Genomic DNA, 16247 nt, shown 5'->3' on the forward strand with positions numbered 1-16247 from the left:
GTGGCACTGGGCAGGGCATGGGGAGGGCTGAGATCGCTCGAGGCTGCAGTGAGCTGTGATCGCACCACTGCACTCCACCCTGGGTGACAGAGTGAGACCCGGTCTCAAAAACCAGAAAAGAAAAAAGAATTTTGCCATCTCTTCTTGCCCTGTTTGTCTGCTTTTTTCATTTTTGGGGGACATAAATGGGCCTCTAGTAGGCCAGCTGACTCTCAGTGGTATAAAATAGATTTAAATATTCTACTGTCAGGGGTAGAAAAGAACAGACAACGCACCATCCCACTCTCACACACCCCTTCCGTCACGACCCCTTGTGTCACTGGTGGGCAGCAGGTGCAAGCGAGTGGGGCTGAAGCCCAAACTCCCGTTCGGCTTGCCATGGTGATCCAGTTTCACCCTGAAAGTACATTTTGCCTATTTGGGGTGAGTCATAAATTAAGTCCATTGGTCAGGCAAGACCAAGCAAAGGAAAAGGTTTTTTGGGGGATGATCACAGCTGATTTTTAACATTTATGTAATGGAAACATCACAGTTTTAATTTATCAAGATTGTGCGTCGATTACAGAAGATTCTCTGAACTTTAAAGCATACAGTCTGAACTGTCAGATATTGGATTTGTGCTGGAATGCCAATTTAGAAAATAAACCAGGAGACTGGAGAAATGAAAAGACAAGATTGACTTTCCAAAGACGTCTGGACATTCTCCAACCTCCAGCACCCCAGAGGGATGAGATTTTTTTTTTTTTTTTTTTTTTTTTGAGACGGAGTCTAGCAAGGGAAAGGGAAATGCACCTCTTTCTTTTTTGTATAACTTGCCTCATCAGGTCAGATCTCAAGGCTTTGAAGTCAGGTTTTCTTATAGGGAAACAGAGAACAAAAACCGGCTCCCAACAGTGTAAACTCATGTCCTTCCACCAAACCCAAGTCAAAGAAATCCTGTTTCATCATCGATTTGTACATCTTGGAACACAATAGCTCCGGCCTTGTCTAAATGTCCTTGTGTTCACTGGACACTCAAGGTTGAGGCTCAGTGGAAGTGAAATGAGCCCACGGATGAGCAAACTTGCAGGACACTGAGGACCTGAAGGAGGATAAGACCCAGAGTGTGTCACAGACATGCTCCTCCATGAGGAGCCAGTGTGCATGGCCAGAGCCAGGGTGGGCTTTTCTGTCCCATCCCAGAATTACAGAACTCAGGAAGCACCTTGTGAGGTCTGAAAAGTGCTTCTTCCTCCAAGAACAAAGAGGAAGGCACGACCTAATCATTATGGAATTTTCTATAAAGAGCTGATAACAGGCTCAAAGCAAAAAGTTTACGAAACCAGGATGGTTTGTGTAAACGAATGTATAATAGCTTCATACCAGGCTCCAAGTAGCCAGAGGTATTGGGCCTAGAACCCCACTTTGGGATATTCAGGACCTGGGGAGACCTTTACTCAATTCCATTCCCACCCTGAGGTTCCTCTGGCAGACAGAACATTAGGCAAGTCATACAGTAAGTAGCCTGACTTGAGGCACTTGGGGCATTTTTCTAGAAAATATTGGTTTATTCAAAAGAGTAAGTAATGTGATAGAAAATGACATCTGTTGCTTGATAAGTTATTCTCTACTTACAAACTAGAAAATATGAATGCAATTAATTCAGTAGGTATTTTAAAATCATTATTTTGAAGAAGGGTTTTAATTTCCATCTTGAAATTTCTATCTTGAAATTTCTATCTTGAAATGGTTACAGATGCTTATCACTTATGGGGACTACTTCTGTGGCCCTGAATTCGTAGCAAATATACAATAGAAAAAGAATGGCTGTTATTGAAAAGTCAAAAAACAACAGATGCTGGAGAGGCTGTGGAGAAAAACGAATGTTTGTACACTGTTTGTGGGAGTGTAAATTAGTTCAACCATTGTGGAAGACATTGTGGCGATTCCTCAAAGACCTAGAGGCAGAAATAGCATATGATCCAGCAATCCCATTAATGGGTATATACCCAAAGGAATATAAATCATTCTACTATAAAGGCATATGCACCTGTATGTTCATTGCAGCACTGTTCACAATAGCGAAGACATGGAATCAACCCAAATGCCCATTAATGATAGACTGGGTAAAGAAAATATGGTACACATATGCCATAAAATACTCTACAGCCATAAAAAGGAACAAGATCATGTCCTTTGCAGGGACAGGGGTGGAGCCATTATCCTCAGCAAACTAATGCAGGAACAGAAAAACAAACACTGCATGTTCTCACTTGTAAGTGGGAGCTGAATGATGAGACCCAAGAGGGGAAACATACACTGGGGCCTGCCGGTGAGGTGTCGGGGGAGGGAGAACATCAGGAAGAACAGCTAACAGACGCTGGGCTTAATACCTAGGTGATGGGTTGACAGGTACAGCAAACCACCATTGTACACATTGACCCATGTAACAAACCTGCATATCCTGCACATGTGCCCCTGAACTTAAAATACAAGTTGAAGAAAAAAAAAAGAAAAAAGAAAAAGCACAGAGAAGGTCGCTTTACACAACCGCATTGCTAGAATAGCAGACAAGGTCAACTCATCACTTTGAAATGACCAATTTTGAATAGAAAAAGTGCTACATGGCCGGGCGCAGTGGCTCACGCCTATAATCCCAGCACTTTGGGAGGCCGAGCTGGGCGGATCACCTGAGGTCAGGAGTTTGAGATCAGCCTGGGCAATATGGTGAAACTCTGTCTCTACTAAAAATACAAAATTAGCCAGGCGTGATGACACATGCCTATAATTCCAGCTACTCGGGAGGCTGAGGCAGGAGAATTGCTTGAACCTGGGAGGCGGAGGATGTGGTGAGCTGAGATCGCGCCATTGCACTCCAGCCTGGGCAACAAGAGTAAATCTCTGTCTCACCAAAAAAAAAAAAAAAAAAAAAAAAAAAAAAGAAAACAAAAAGAGCTACAGTACAGTAAGGGAAATGCCCTATTATATTTGAGAATAAAGAAATGTGTAAGAAGAATGGTGACAGTGAAAACCTCTGTTTTTGGGTGAGGAATGGGCTTGACAAGGGATTTTTTTGTGAAAATATCAGAAAAAAAGGAAATGGCATTGTTCATCATTAAAATCTACGCACATTTTCTCTTTAGGACAAAGTCGTATATCTTTTGGGAAGAAATCTTCAAATGTATCAGTCCTAGTTTCTGATGAATTGTCTTTGTATTTGCGACCATGTCTTCAAAATGAATCCATATTTTACTAAAATAGGTTTTGATTCATTCTACTAAAGGTCGTAATGACATTTTGTATTTATATGTGTAGCTTTACTAAAATATAATTTACATTCCATAAAGTTCACCCATTTAAAGCATACAATTCAGCGGTCTGGTATACTTACAAGGATGTGCAACCATCACCATAATCTATTTCTACAACATCATCATCCCCAAAAGAAATCTTGTACTCGTTAACAATGACAAAGTTTTGTAAACTTTGAGGGTTTTCCCTTGCGTCTCAGTGCATTTTGTTGAAGGAATTGCTTACTTAAGAAGAAAAGTCAGAGACAGAAAAGAAATATGTATAGGAAAGAAATGCCTACGTTATATTCTAAATGTGTTTTGATCTAGACTCTTTCCTCCTCCTACTGACACACTCAGAAGCACCGCAGTCATCAGCTTTTGTGAAAATCCCAAAAGCAATTCCAGAAGATCATGTGCCAGCCACTCAGGACACACAGGCTTGTGTGGTTGTCATGGGGAACGTTTTGTAATTGAAATAAAAATACTCATGCTCAGTCTGCCACCACACAGAAAATGCTTTTCACTCACGCACACCAGATAATTCGCCTAAGTGACAGGTTTTACTTTGGAGGAAGCACCAAGCTAAGCTGGTTTACACAGTCAATGATGGCTCATTCCATGAAAAAGGAACTGGAAAGAAAGGCAAGGTGGTGAAGGTTAGCTAGACAATGAGGAGGTGCCAGCCAGCCAGGCAAGGCACAGCTCCTCCTGCTGCTTTTAATGCTGTGGAGACACACAGGTACTTCATCTTTACCTCCTGACAGTTCCTTAAAACATGCACACGCGTGCGCACGCGCACACACACACTCTCTCTCCAATCTTAGTAAGTGAAAAAACCAAAACCAAAACCAACCAAACCAAACCAAGGGTCTGGCCTATTCTAGAAAGTGACTTTACATACCCTCATTCAACTCTCTGTCTCCAGCCTTTCAGACAAAGCAGGATATAAAATAGAGCCTGTGTGTATTTCCTGATGAGGTTTACACATCTCACTCAGTAACACACGTCAGGAGAAAGAAGCCAAAGCAAGGAGTAAAAAGTCAAGCACGTGGGACCGTGAGTTGTTGGGTTATGTGCATAAAATATTTCAAGAGAGAGAATCTTATCAAAAGATAGATAGCTCCCAGTGAAATGATATGGAAAAAGTCCGAAGAAAACACCTCAAAATAAATGAAGTACTTATTGCTGAACAATGAGCTTAGAGCTCAGCCAATTCCAAAGTTCAGAATTTACCGCACCATTCAGGCCTCTCTCTCTAAGTTTCTTGTCTCTTGTTTCATTGCACAACAAGGGATTCTTCATATTTGCTATGAAATACAACAAGGCGATTTTTGCAGTGATAAACTCCACACATGCATGACAAATCCAAGCATGCAAAATGTTTAACATCCCAGTTCACAGATACTTTAGGGACAAAATCCGATTATGAATTATATGCCACAATAGGGCTCAATGTTTCATAAAGCAATTTATAGTTCATAAAAATGACAAAATGTACCTGTCAGACAGAGTGCGGAGAGCCGTTCTCTGAGCTGCCTGTTGGAAGAAAGAAAGGGCAGAGATGTTTATTTAATATTCTGACTTTTGAATTATGTGCTCAATCAACACTTAAAAAAAAACCAAAAACCCTGTGTTACACACATTTTTGCCATGTGGCCAAATTTTAAACGACTAGCAATGTAGTAGAAAGCACTGTTGTAAAATGTGTGCGATGAAATGAACCTTCACGGAGAGTTAACTGAAGCCTGGCAATGCACACTTGCAACCAGGGAGTGAGTTTGGGGGTGCCAAAGGACTGCACCCAGGTAAGCTTGGACAGGCCTCCGGCAATTGGCAAAGACCACAGCTACTTCTCTGAAATCACTTTCCCATTGTTTTATTGTTCTTTCCTATAAGAAAACAAAAAGGTCTGTTTTGGTTTCTTTGTAGCTTCTTTCCCAATGAAGGTGTAATTTCTCACTCGGATTTCAGATTGAAAAAGTTTCTACAGTTGGAATATGGAACGCCACTAGAAATCTCAAGGGATTATTGCTTTGTTTTAGGCATAATGATATTATGGCAATGGTTTTTAAAATTCACATAGAAATGTTAATGGATACAATTATCTGATGTTGGGATTTGCTTTAAAATAATATACGGGGAGGGCTGCGTGTGGTCCCTTATGCCTGTAATCGCAACACTTTGGGAGGCTGAGGCGGGTGGATCACCTGAGGTCAGGAGTTCAAGACCAGCTTGGTCAACATGGTGAAATCCCATCTCTACTAAAAACACAAAAAAAAGTTAGCTGCGCGTGGTGGCGGGTGCCTGTAACCCCAGCTACTCAGGAGGTTGAGGCAGGAGAATCGCTTGAAACTGGAAGGCAGAGGTTGCAGTGAGCCAAGATCATGCCACTGCACTCCAGCCTGGGCAACAAGAGCAAGACTCCATCTCAAAAAAATAAAATAAAATAAAATAAAATAAAATAAAATAAAATAAAATAAAATAAAATAAAATAAACACAAAAAACACAGTGGGAGAAGGGCAGAGTGAGTGGGCACATACATAGATAAGATGGCCCTGGGTTGAGAACTGCTGATGTTCGGCAATGAGCACGGGGCAGGTTCTTATATTATTCTGGCTACTTCCCTACATGAGATGAACAAAACTTTCATTTTGTATTGAAAATGTATTGATTTGTTTTTTGCTTTTTTTGGTCTACTAAAATTAATGTGGGTGTGTGTGCTGAAATTTCCCATAATAAAAAACTAAAAGAAAAGATATGAAGAAGGCTCCATTTTGGCTGGGCACGGTGGCTCACGCCTGTAATCCCAGTACTTTGGGAGGCCAAGGTGGGTGGATCACCTGAGGTTGGGAGTTCGAGACCAGCCTGACCAACATGGAGAAACCCCATCTCTACTAAAAATACAAAATTAGCCAGGCGTAGTGGCACATGCCTGTAATCCCAGCTACTTGGGAGGCTGAGTCAGGAGAATCTCTTGAACCCGGGAGGCAGAGGTTGCAGTGAGCCGAGATTGTGCCATTGTGCTCCAGCCTGGGCAACAACAGTGAAAGTCCGTCTCAAAAAAACAAAACAAAACAAAACAAAAGGCTCCAGTTCTCCATCAGATTCTCCTAAGTTTGTACTTGCTTTCCTTTTCTCTGGCTATTCTATTTTTCACCCATTTGCCTTCTATCTCTGGGCCCAAGGAGGCCAAGGCAGGCAGACGGCATACGATGCTGTCTGTCTCAGAAGTCATGATTGGGAGGTCAGCAGACCAGGTCTACTCAGCATGCACCGGGAAACAAGGAGTGTGCAATGGTCCTTTCCTCTTTGCATGATGCACAAGTCACGTTTACTGGTTTTTTTTTTTTTCTGAGACAGAGTCTCTCTCTGTTGCCCAGGCTGGAGTGTAGTGGCATGATCTCAGCTCACTGCAACCTCTGCCTTCTGGGTTGAAATGATTCTCCTGCCTCAGCCTCCCGGGTAGCTGGGATTCCAGGCGCTTGCCACCACGTCCAGCTAATTTTTGTATTTTTAGTAGAGACGGGGGTCTCACCATGTTGGCCAAGCTAGTCTCGAACTCCTGACCTCAAATGATCCACCCACCTCTGCCTCCCAAAGTGCTGGGATTACAGGTGTGAGCAACCGCGCCTGGCCTGCGTTTACTGTTGACCAAGGAACTCACAATACTTGTCATGCTGATCCCCCAACACATTTAGGTATCAGGAAAAATAGAATCTTCCGGTTAGAAAAAAATGACACCTCAGAACCATTTTCCCTGTTATGGAAATAAAATATACCCTTGGTGACAGTTTCACATCTTGGGATAAAAACAAAAGTAGAAGTAGTTATTGTCCCAGAAAAGCTCCTTCCTAGGTAGGAGCTGGATGACCTCGGTACACTTTTAGAATAACATGGACATGAAAGATTAAGGCGGGGCAGTGTCAGGAAGGGGCAGGGATGGGTGGCCGCTCCTCAAATGGTGCCTGGCACTGTGAGCAGGTGTCCGTACATATCTGCTGAGTAAATGTTAGAGGAACGAATCAGTCGGGGAAGCCTTCCCACTGAAATCTGAGCCTAATTTTACAGACAAGGAGGGATGTGGTCAGGAGAGCGGAGGCATCGGTAGTACTGGGTTAGATGGCACAGCAGGGGCCTGTCCCAGCCTCTGGCAGCAGCTCTCAACCAGGGCACCCATGACTCCCAAACCCTGGGTGTCTGGGAATTGATGAGGGTGTTTCTGTGCATTACATTCATGAGGGGGATCAATAATAGAAGTTAGTGTCTGGGGCCAGGAATACTAACGCCCTTCAGAGAGCAGGAAGGTCCCTTGTACGATGAAGAATTGTCCCCTTAAAATGACAAAGGGTGTCCGCCGAGAAACAGTGCGGCAGAGTAGGAATGAAAGGAGAGCCGAAAGAATGGACGTAGCGAACATGAGCTCCGGGGCCTGGCAAAGGTAAGAGGAACTGAGACAACTTCCCTAAGTAATGCGACAACACCGAATTAGGAAAACCATCTAGTCTGTCGAGCCGGGGGTGGAGAGTCCGACATTCTGGGACAGGTTTCGCCATTCATTTGCCTTGCGTCTGGCCTTCAACCTCCGACGTAGTTTCCCAACCACCCTTTCCTCATCTGGATGGGGTGCTGAAAGAGACAGTCAGTCCGTGTCCAGGCTACTATGGACAATCCAAGGGGTTACTGTCCCCTCCTCATTCCCTAGATTCTAAATGAAGACCCCTTGTCCTGGCATTCCAGTGTCATAGGATTACCTCAACAGATAAAAAAAATGCAGATCCACCGATCTTCTTGATAAGGAGAGCTGAGGGAGCAGCGAGAGGCAGGGGAAGAGGACTGGAGCCCGAGGAGCCCACGCAGACACCTCCAGGGATGGTGCTTCCCTCTCCCCTCAGTCCTCCTGGGCTCCTCCAGGGAGCCAGCCCAGAGCGTGCCGATAAAACGCACCCAGCAGGCAACAGGTGGCATCACTGCTGGCAGGTCTGTCTCCTGGAGAGTTTCCCTCTCACTCAGCAAGACGGCTTTCGCTTTAGGCAGCGATACTTGAGTCGAACTTAACTCCCTACTCCTGACTGTTTGGCTGAATATACAAGAAGTATTTTTGAACTGCCCCAAAGAAAGGTGGAACGTATTATGAGTATTGTCTCTTAACATCATCTCAGCAGGAGCCATCAGAGACTGGCTATTCCTGGAATAACAGAAATCGTAAGAGGTGTGACTAAAAGTTCAATAGAAACCTTCAACACGGCATCTGAATTTCCCCTTAGCCATGGAAATAGACCAAGGCTGTCAATATTTTAAAAGGCTATTGACTCTTTTCTCTCCCGCCTCCTTCTGTGATACGGAAACAGTGCTTGTTGGTGTGCGGCTTGTCAGAAAATGATTTAAAAAGCAAAAGGAACACAAACAAACAAAAAGCAAGAAACACTGCTGCCTGGCCACCACTGGAGTGCCTAGGAATTGAGGCATCCCAGGTGGCGGTACCTGTTGGCAACGCCACAGGACTGATGTCAGCCCCGTCTTCTAATATAAGCTGAGTTGGAAGCTTGGAGCAAGGGCTGCTTTCCTTTAGCAGACTGGCATGATGCTGGGAACAAAAGGTCCTTCTCGGCTGAGAGACAGAGCACCCTACCGGGCACTAAGCAGTGTTCTCCTGTCATTCTTCACTCTTCCAATCTGTCACATGATGTATGCTACCATGCATGCAACACCGTGGTACTTAGCACCATCAATTGCCTGCACTGCTATTTTTTTTTTTTTTTTTTTTTTGAGATATTGTTTTGCTCTTGTTGCCCAGGCTGGAGTGCAGTGATACGACCTCGGCTCACTGCAACCTCTGCCTCCCTGGTTCAAGCGATTCTCCTGCCTCAACCTCCCAGTAGCTGGAATTACAGGCCCATGCCACCATACCCAGCTAATTTCTTGTATTTAGTAAAGATGGGGTTTCACCATGTTAGGCTGGTCTTGAACTCCTGACCTCAAGTGATCCGCCCGCCTCAGTCTCCCAAAGTGCTGGGATTACAGGCAAGCACCACTGCACCTAGCCTGTTCTGCTATTTTTTAATGACCAATTTTCGCTGTGCTATTGAATTTGCAGTTATTCTACATCATTAAAAATTTTACAAAAACTCATCATCGATTATGAAAGAAGAGGAGTTTATGTTAGATGTTTAAAATAATTCCTTGAGGGAAAAACCCTTTATGGCATTATATTAATTGTATGTCATATACCAGAGCAAAGAACACCAAGATGTTTTTACTGACTCCTCTCTTTAAAAAAACTTCGTTTTTTGCACACTATTTTATTTTACCATTGGAAAATAATAAAACAAATAAATATTGGAATTAAATGGCAAAGAAAAAATTACTTAGGTGACTCATGGTTGAAACCTGAAAGAGCATTCATAGTAACCTAGATGAATCGCCCAATTTCATTCCTTCAAGAGTTATCCATTACAGCAACTATATTTTTCTCTTCCTAAATCTCTCATCATCTCTTCCTTGCAACTTTCCTTTTATTCAGTTCTCAGCAAAATAGGTTGAGAGGGTTAAGAGAACACGTCATTGATCTTTCCTGAGTTCATTATTCATTCATGAATGACTCTAAGCTCCAGTCTATGAGACAAAACATGTTCTTTTTTTTCTGCCAGAAATTGCCATTTTCAGGTTCTCCTCAAGAGATGACATATTTTCTCTGTCTTTATTATAGCAAGCTTGTTGCTTGGGAACACAAGCAGTAGATATTCAGGTTTCAATGTATGCTAAATGAATTACAAGTCACAATCTGTTATTGAAGGGAAATCAAAGAGGAAATTAAATGCCCTTACTGTAATTGGGTCAAGCACTGAACAAGTTCATGCACCCTGCAGTGGGGAGGAAAACAAAGGGAGAGGCTGAAATTCAGAGGGCTCTCAGAATGATCCCATTTCTTATTTGATAGAAACAGAACTTACGCCCAGACAGGTTTGTAATTCAGTCTGAAGCACCTACTATGTGCAAGCACTGGACTTGCCTTGGGTGACAGTCACAACAGACAAAGCCCTTGCCATGTTGTGCTTAGTGTCTAGAGGTGCGACAGACATGAAAAGCTACACACACACACACACACAACAGTCTACATTCCAAGGGGCATGGCTGAAGAGGACAGGGTGCTCTGAAACCAACTAATGAAGGAAACCTTGTTTGGAATGAGTGTCCACGGAGGCTTACTAAGTAAGAAATAACAAAGCTGAGGCTTAAAGGATAAAGAAAAATGATCAGATCAGAGAAATGGGGGTGGGTGGTGAGGGGAGTGCTCTAGGCAGGGAAGCTCTAGTTTGGGAGCAAAGGCCAGGAGCTGACCTAGATCCTGGCTCAGTTGAAGAACTACAAGATGTCACCGTGCTGCAGTTCAGCAAGTGGTAGGGACAGCAGCGCAGCAAGATGAGGCCAATCCCAAGGGTTTTAGAGGTCAAGTGAAGTATTTTAGCTATTAACTACAGGACAATAGAAAGTCATCGAAGGGTTGACATTAGGGGAAGCTGGGTGAAGCATGCATGGGGCTTGCTTACATGTTCTTTGCAACTTCCTGTGAATCTATTATATATCTTTTAAAAATAGTAGGGAGTGAGGCAATAAGATTTTTCAAACATCACGCTGGCTTCTGCATGACGAATGGAATTGGGTAGGAAGGGACAAAGTTTGAGGTTATTGCAGTGATGTGGGCAAGAGAGGAGCATGGTAGTAGTGAAGACGGAGAGAGCTTGTGTTACATTGTGAAGGTCTGATTGAGGGAACAGGTGACTGATTGGATGTGGCAGGCCAGGGAGAGGCGTGAGGCGTGAGGTGTGAGGTCCAGGTTTCTGGCTTCGGCGCCTGGTATGGATGGAGATCCACTTGTTAAGTGGATTAAACTGGGGGTATAAGAGCAGGGGGCAAAGGTAGAATTGAGTGTTGGGTGTGTGAAGTTAAAGTTGCCTACAAGATGTTTCAGTGGTGACTCTGAGTAGCTAGCTGGATACATGAGACTGAAGTTATTAAATGCCAATTAAGTAAGAAACATCAATAATAGTCAAATGGATTGAGGTTTCTGGGTCTACATTTTGCTACTGTTCTAAGAGAAAAAGATTTAAGTTTCAACTGGTTGGGATATATCTTTGTGTTTTCATTATGGATGTCAGTAATCTCCATTTTTGCTATCAACAGTATCAGATTTATTCTGCTACAATAAAGGAGGTATCTCTGCACAGGGATTTTAATCAGCTTGTTGCACCTGTGATAGGATGTTGTATCCATATTCAAGTACTTGAATAAATGCCCTTGCAGCCAATCTTAGTTTGTGTTTTACTGTTTTTGAAGCACACTGTAAAATTTAGACCCAATCACATATTTTTATACAAGTTCTATTTGTAAAGCCTTACTTTTTTGCTGTTCTTTTTCAGGTTGAGACTTGTACTTATTAATTTATTTCACAGTTTAATTTCCTTCCACATCTACAAGCAATTTTATGTTTCATTATCTTCACTTTTATGCCATTATTTTTCACTTTAGTCCTAGCTAATGGGTCTCTTAACTGTTTATGTTGTGGGCTTCCATTTAGTATTTTTCAACCCATTTAGTAATATTTGCAAGACAAAGGAAAAATTCTTACTCCTGTTTTTTCCTCAGTAATAATGAGTATTTTGCATTTGCGGATTCCTAGAAATAAATGCTGCCTAGGAAGCATTTTGTTCAGCCGACTTTGACCTCAACCCATTCTCAACAGGGGTCGGGCAGAGTCAGGGATGATAATATAATTTATCATCCAAATAAGAACAAATTTGAGAGTGGAAGGGGATGCTAACCAGACTGGAGTCAGAGACAAAATGAGAAAATCTGGCTGTTCCAGGCACATAGGGCTGTGCAGTCGCTCTAATAAGGACTGCTCTGTGCAAATATGCCTTGCTGCTTATAAACCTGTTAAATAAGATCATCACAAGAAGGCAGACCTCAGGGCCTGAGGACCATGCCAATAACGAAAGCACAGGGCTGCACGGGGTCAGCAGAGGACGAATCCCTCCAATTCCTAATGTTGAGTCCAGCTGATGCTTGTGTGATTTTCTGGCTCTCTGTCCGTCGGCTCCTCCCTCTGTTCACTGCAGACACTCGGAGGCCTAGCTCACCCTTTCTGTTAGGTGTTGAACTCTTTTGTAAAAATTCTCAAGCTCCTCTCCACGCACTCCTAGTCTGTACCATGGGGTAGCCCTGGATTCCAGTCATTTTTGGGGAGCATGCCGTCTGCCTCATGACAATTTTAGTTTTGGTTTCCCAAGTTCCTTACAAGGACACTGACGGCAGAGATCCTCGCTCATCTTCCCTCCACCTATAAGAGCTCTCTCTCAACCCATAACACTTACAAGATGTGAGCAGGTAACCTCAGGGGATGGCAAATACCACTACTATTTGCCACTATCTCCAATCTAAGAGGTGTGTGGAAATACGTATTTTTCATATCTGTGTATTATTTCCCTATTTGCTTTGCTTAAATACTTGGATCTACTTTCCTCTTTGAAAAATATTTGACTATCTTCTGCTTCCCCACATTGCTTAGGTTTGTTTACGTCTACTAGAAATTTGATAGACAATAACAAACATTTATTAAGCACCTAGTATATTCTGAGAAAAATGCTGACTAGGATTGACCACACCAGATGAAGTTTGCACAGGCAACATTATCTCATAAGGTGGATCCTGTTATCAACAGAGTGATCTGGGGGCCTCATGTGAGGCCAGATTGTCAGGGAAGGCTCTGATTTGGCAGGTCAGATCTGAGAGGACTGAGAGGCATACTCATTTTTGTTGAGCATTTCTAGGACATTTCACTCCCTAGAGATACACCCACGTGTGACATCCACTTCGTGATTCTCCCTGCTCCAAAGCACGCGGCTCTTCTAGGCCCTGGAGGCTTTTGCCATCACAAATGAAAACGTAGGCAGCCGCTCTCAGTCAGGAGCAAGAAGAGAAAGGTGTAAGGACAACGTGAGAGGGAGTCACAGGGACTGTCCCTGTCCAGGCTAAAGCTCTACGGAGGGCACGGAAGATACGTGGCACCCTGCAGGGCAGGACATTCCGAACACCAGGAAAGCAACATTATGGGTGAGAGGGGCCCTGAAGGATGCTGGAGGAGGGCTATGGGACACATGACTGGTGTGGGGGTGGTAAGAGGTCACTCTGAAGTGGGAGGATGATGGCAAGAAGACCATGACCATGCGTGAGTTTATTAGTGTTCGCCATGATATAGGGTGGGTGATATCTAGCCCTAAGCCAGATTCTTGGGGGCAAGTCACAGTTTAAGAGATGCGGCATCACTGTCCTATAGGGAGTAGCAGCTGGACACTAACTCCATAAAGGCCCAGGCTTAGGGAGGCTAGATATCAGTTTCTTGAGGACAGGAAGTGGTACCAGTTACAGGACTGAATAACCCTTGGCACAAGGTGCAACCAATAGCTCTGGGTGCACCAATGCTTGACAACTGTCAGCAGATGACCAAGCTGTAATAGTGAACCTTTTGGAGGATGATGAATTAGCCTTCAACTCATTCATTCTTTTGATTCAACCTCATTTCAAAAAGCTTTTGTGTCAGAGGATGAGGCCATCAAACTGGTAACGAGGCTTCATTCTTTGACGTGGATTCTGAAGTTTAGTCAAGCTTCTGTTAGTACAATTACAAATTAAGCATTCCTTTTCTTTTCCCAAAGGAAGGTCTGCTTTGAAACAGGCATACTGTCAGGCCTCTGAGCCCAAGCCAAGCCATCGCATCCCCTGTGACTTGCATGTATACGCCCAGATGGCCTGAAGTAACTGATCACAAAAGAAGTGAAATGCCCTGCCCCGCCTTAACTGATGACATTCCACCACAAAAGAAGTGAAAATGGCTGGTCCTTGCCTTAAGCGATGACGTTACCTTGTGAAAGTCCTTTTCCTGGCTCATCCTGGCTCAAAGAGCTCCCCCACAGAGCACCTTGTGACCCCCACTCCTGCCCGCCAGAGAACAACCCCCCTTTGACTGTAATTTTCCTTTACCTACCTAAATCCTATAAAACGGCCCCACCCTTATCTCCCTTCGCTGACTCTCTTTTCAGACTCAGCCCGCCTGCACCCAGGTGATTAAAAAGCTTTATTGCTCACACAAAGCCTGTTTGGTGGTCTCTTCACACGGACTGACACGTGTGACACATACCTCTTCGATTGTCAATTACTCTTTTAGGGAAAAGGATCTGACAAATTGTCACTGAACTGTTATTTTGCAAAAAATTAAAATGGTATTCTCTCTAATTCTCCTTGTAAGAAATTTATTTTTTTTCTTGTGACATTTTTTTCAGCAAAAATTTCTCTCAGGGTACTAGATTAGGGATTATTAAACTATACATGATCCCCACTGGACAGGTGGTAAAGTTACTAATCTTTCTCCTTTCTGTTCTAAACGTAACTATTTTGTCCTTCTAAAGAACATAGTCACAAAACTCCATTGCCATTAATTATGAGCTAGGTTCTGTTTGTTACCTCCATTCTCAACACTTCTAGTTTGCTCTGGGAAAAAGAAAATAGTGTCATACAAATACCAATATGTAACATCTAGCTAAAAGCCTTCAGATTTCAAACTTCTTTATTGCATGCATAGGATACACACCAGGTGGGGGCGTTAAATTGTTCTAAACATACTAAGTAGTATATGTTTACCGCAGAAAAAAATAGCACATATAACAAGTAAAAAACAAACCCAACAAACCAAAACAAACACCACCTCCATCTCACTACTGTGGTGATACTACCATTAGCAGTCTGCGGTGAATCTATCCCTATTTTACATGTAACCCAAATAAATTAGGGCTGTCTCAGGGCCAGTCCAAACATGGTATTGCATCTGAAAGAAACACAGATACGCTACAGAAGCCTGGAAAAAGAACGTAAGTATCAACGTCTCCTGATAAGAGAAGTCCAAGGAAGAAACAGGCTGTGTAAAATATCGTAAAACCCTCTGAATCTTCTGTACTCTGCCTTTTCTTCGTTTTTCTGAGATGGAGTTTCACTGCCACCCAGGCTGGAGTGCAGTGGCACAATCTCGGCTCACTGCAACTTCTGCCTCCCAGGTTCAAACAATTCTCCTGCCTCAGCCTCCTAGTGGCTGGGATTACAGGTGCGTGCCACCACGCCTGGCTAATTTTTGTATTTTTAGTAGAGATGGGGTTTCGCCTTGTTGGCCAGGCTGGTTTGGAACTCCTGACCTCACGTGATCCACCCACCTCGGCCTCCCAAAGTGCTGGGATTACAGGCATGAGCCACCGTGCCCAGCCCACTCTCTGCCTTTTTTTTTTTTTTTTTTTTTTTTTTTTGAGACGGAGTCTCGCTCAGTCCCCCAGGCTGGAGTGCAGTGGCCGGATCTCAGCTCACTGCAAGCTCCGCGTCCCGGGTTCACGCCATTCTCCTGCCTCAGCCTCCTGAGTAGCTGGGACTACAGGCGCCCGCCACCTCGCCCGGCTATTTTTTTGTATTTTTTTTTTTTTTTAGTAGAGACGGGGTTTCACCGTGTTAGCCAGGATGGTCTCTATCTCCTGACCTCGTGATCCACCCACCTGGGCCTCCCAAAGTGCTGGGATTACAGGCATGAGCCACCGTGCCCAGCCCACTCTCTGCCTTTTCTAAGTCCCACACCCTGTGGCAGTTGTCCAATCTCTTCTCCTTTTCAGAGAGGAGGCAGAAATCTCCTTTCTTTCTCCTTATCCTCTCCCCTAAAATTCCAGAGCACCATTCTCATCTCTTCCTCCTCTTCCCACCTTCTAGATCTCTTCTTCCATCGATAGCTCCCTGCCTTTTCTTACGTAAATCAACTTTCCTAACTTCTTCCTGTACTCCTTTTCTTCTATTATCTAAATAAGCACTGCAAAAAAAAAAAAAAAAAAAAAAAAAAAACTTTCAGCAATGCAAATAAAGAACATTCCTGAAGAGAGGGGAATGGAGAT

At 43.6% G+C, this 16247-nt stretch overlaps 1 protein-coding gene across 12 annotated transcripts in view; it reads right to left on the reverse strand.

Annotated features, from left to right (window-relative positions):
• Positions 1 to 16247, reverse strand: part of AFF3 (ALF transcription elongation factor 3) — a 617822-nt gene that overhangs the window by 101493 nt on the left and 500082 nt on the right. For all 12 annotated transcript variants that reach the window (XM_074011090.1, XM_065527510.2, XM_045368495.3 and 9 more), the window contains one exon: positions 4771 to 4808. In XM_074011090.1, the coding sequence (XP_073867191.1) occupies positions 4771 to 4808 (38 nt within the window). The remainder of the gene's footprint in view (positions 1 to 4770; positions 4809 to 16247) is intronic.

This window comes from Macaca fascicularis, chromosome 13 (genome assembly GCF_037993035.2).
Source record: "Macaca fascicularis isolate 582-1 chromosome 13, T2T-MFA8v1.1".
NCBI classification, from domain to species: Eukaryota; Metazoa; Chordata; class Mammalia; order Primates; family Cercopithecidae; genus Macaca; species Macaca fascicularis.